The sequence below is a fragment of the Gregarina niphandrodes genome (genome assembly GCF_000223845.1).
Source record: "Gregarina niphandrodes unplaced genomic scaffold scaffold00019, whole genome shotgun sequence".
Classification (NCBI taxonomy): Eukaryota; Apicomplexa; class Conoidasida; order Eugregarinorida; family Gregarinidae; genus Gregarina; species Gregarina niphandrodes.
In genome coordinates, this window is record NW_011645788.1 from 113,919 (window position 1) to 115,317 (window position 1,399).

Genomic DNA, 1,399 nt, shown 5'->3' on the forward strand with positions numbered 1-1,399 from the left:
CATCCATCTCAGAAGGAATTTTACAATCAGATATTGCCCAACCATGCATGGTCCGCAGTGGAATCGTTTTCAGGCCGTGGACAATCCTGCGATGTCAACGGCTTGGCGCTATGCGCGGGAAGGAGACGACATACCACGCGAAAGACTATGGTGCAGGCGCTAGAGCACAGTCTCAATAGCGCCGATCCGGACTTCTCTTTTCAGATCATCGGTGTCGAAGATGTTCTATACCGTGGAGTTAATATGGGTTGTCCTTAAAACTGGAGTCGCCTCGTCGAACTTGTCCGAAGTCATTGCATCAACTGGGATATTACAAAATACGGTTGTTGGGTACGGTTGTTGGGCACGGTTGTTGGGCACGGTTGTTGGGTACGGTTGTTGGGTACGGTTGTTGGGCACGGTTGTTGGGCACGGTTGTTGGGCATCTACTGTGAAGAACAACACCGCACTCCTCGGTATATATGAACAGCTCCTCGCTCACTAAAACCGTAAAGAGCGACGAAGTCGACGGCAGTAAAATGTGCGACGGGAACTACACCAGCGATCAAAACAGAAGAGGAAGCGTATCCAAAGAGACCGGACCCGGCAGGTCTCACTTGGACCAGGGAGCACGTGTTACACGTACCGGACAACCACTGTTGAACGCTGCTGCCTACGAGGCTAATTGATGCAGTAGAAGGAGCTGCATTGGATCTGTAGATTAAACGTGGTGCGTGTGATGTACGGTTGCCCTACTACGAGACAGCATACACGAAGTTGGCATGCTGGGCTTCTTCTCAGAATCCAGCGACCGTCATTCCTATGGCATACGCAAGCATTACGGCCAATGTGAAGGCCAGAATTAAGTATTTCCTCTTCCAAGCAGTCACTGCAATCATAGACCACTCGGCAATGGCTAAGACTTCTCGAAGCTCTGACAGGCCATCTGTGGCAGCCGAACAATAAAGTCGAGTAGACAAAGGATAGGTCACAACTGCATCGAAGATTCTTTCCAGAGGGGTTCCTGAAATACAAGATATTATTGGCGGGCTCAACCGAGTAGCCAGCCCTCTAAGGATGGATTGGGGGGAGGGAGCCGCGTTTCGCCGTACCTGGGATATAACGATGACAGTGCTCAGCAGCGTGCGCCACGTAGCACATGCCCAGGCCAGCCACGATGAGTGAGTAACAAAGATGCTTGAAGGTGGTGTAGTCTCGGCCGGACATGGTTAATTGATTCCTCAGAAATAAATAATGCCCGGGAACCCATGAACAAGAGCGCGCCTGCGAACAACACAGGACCGTCTTTTGCCCTGGAGATGGCGTGACAGTCGTCCCTGGCGTGACGGCGGTCCCTGGCGTGTCAGCGGTCCCTGGCGTGACAGCGGCCCCTGGCGTGTCAGCGGTCCCTGGCGTGTCA

The 1,399-nt window shown here is 52.8% G+C and overlaps 1 protein-coding gene across 1 annotated transcript; it reads right to left on the reverse strand.

The window, feature by feature from the left end:
* Positions 1-776: 776 nt before the first annotated feature.
* GNI_095400 (putative transmembrane protein) lies at positions 777-1,206 on the reverse strand (the record flags this gene model as incomplete). The annotated part of the gene is made up of 2 exons (XM_011132681.1): positions 777-1,003; positions 1,092-1,206. The coding sequence occupies 2 exons, from the start codon at positions 1,204-1,206 to the stop codon at positions 777-779; spliced, it is 342 nt and encodes a 113-aa protein (XP_011130983.1).
* Positions 1,207-1,399: the final 193 nt, after the last annotated feature.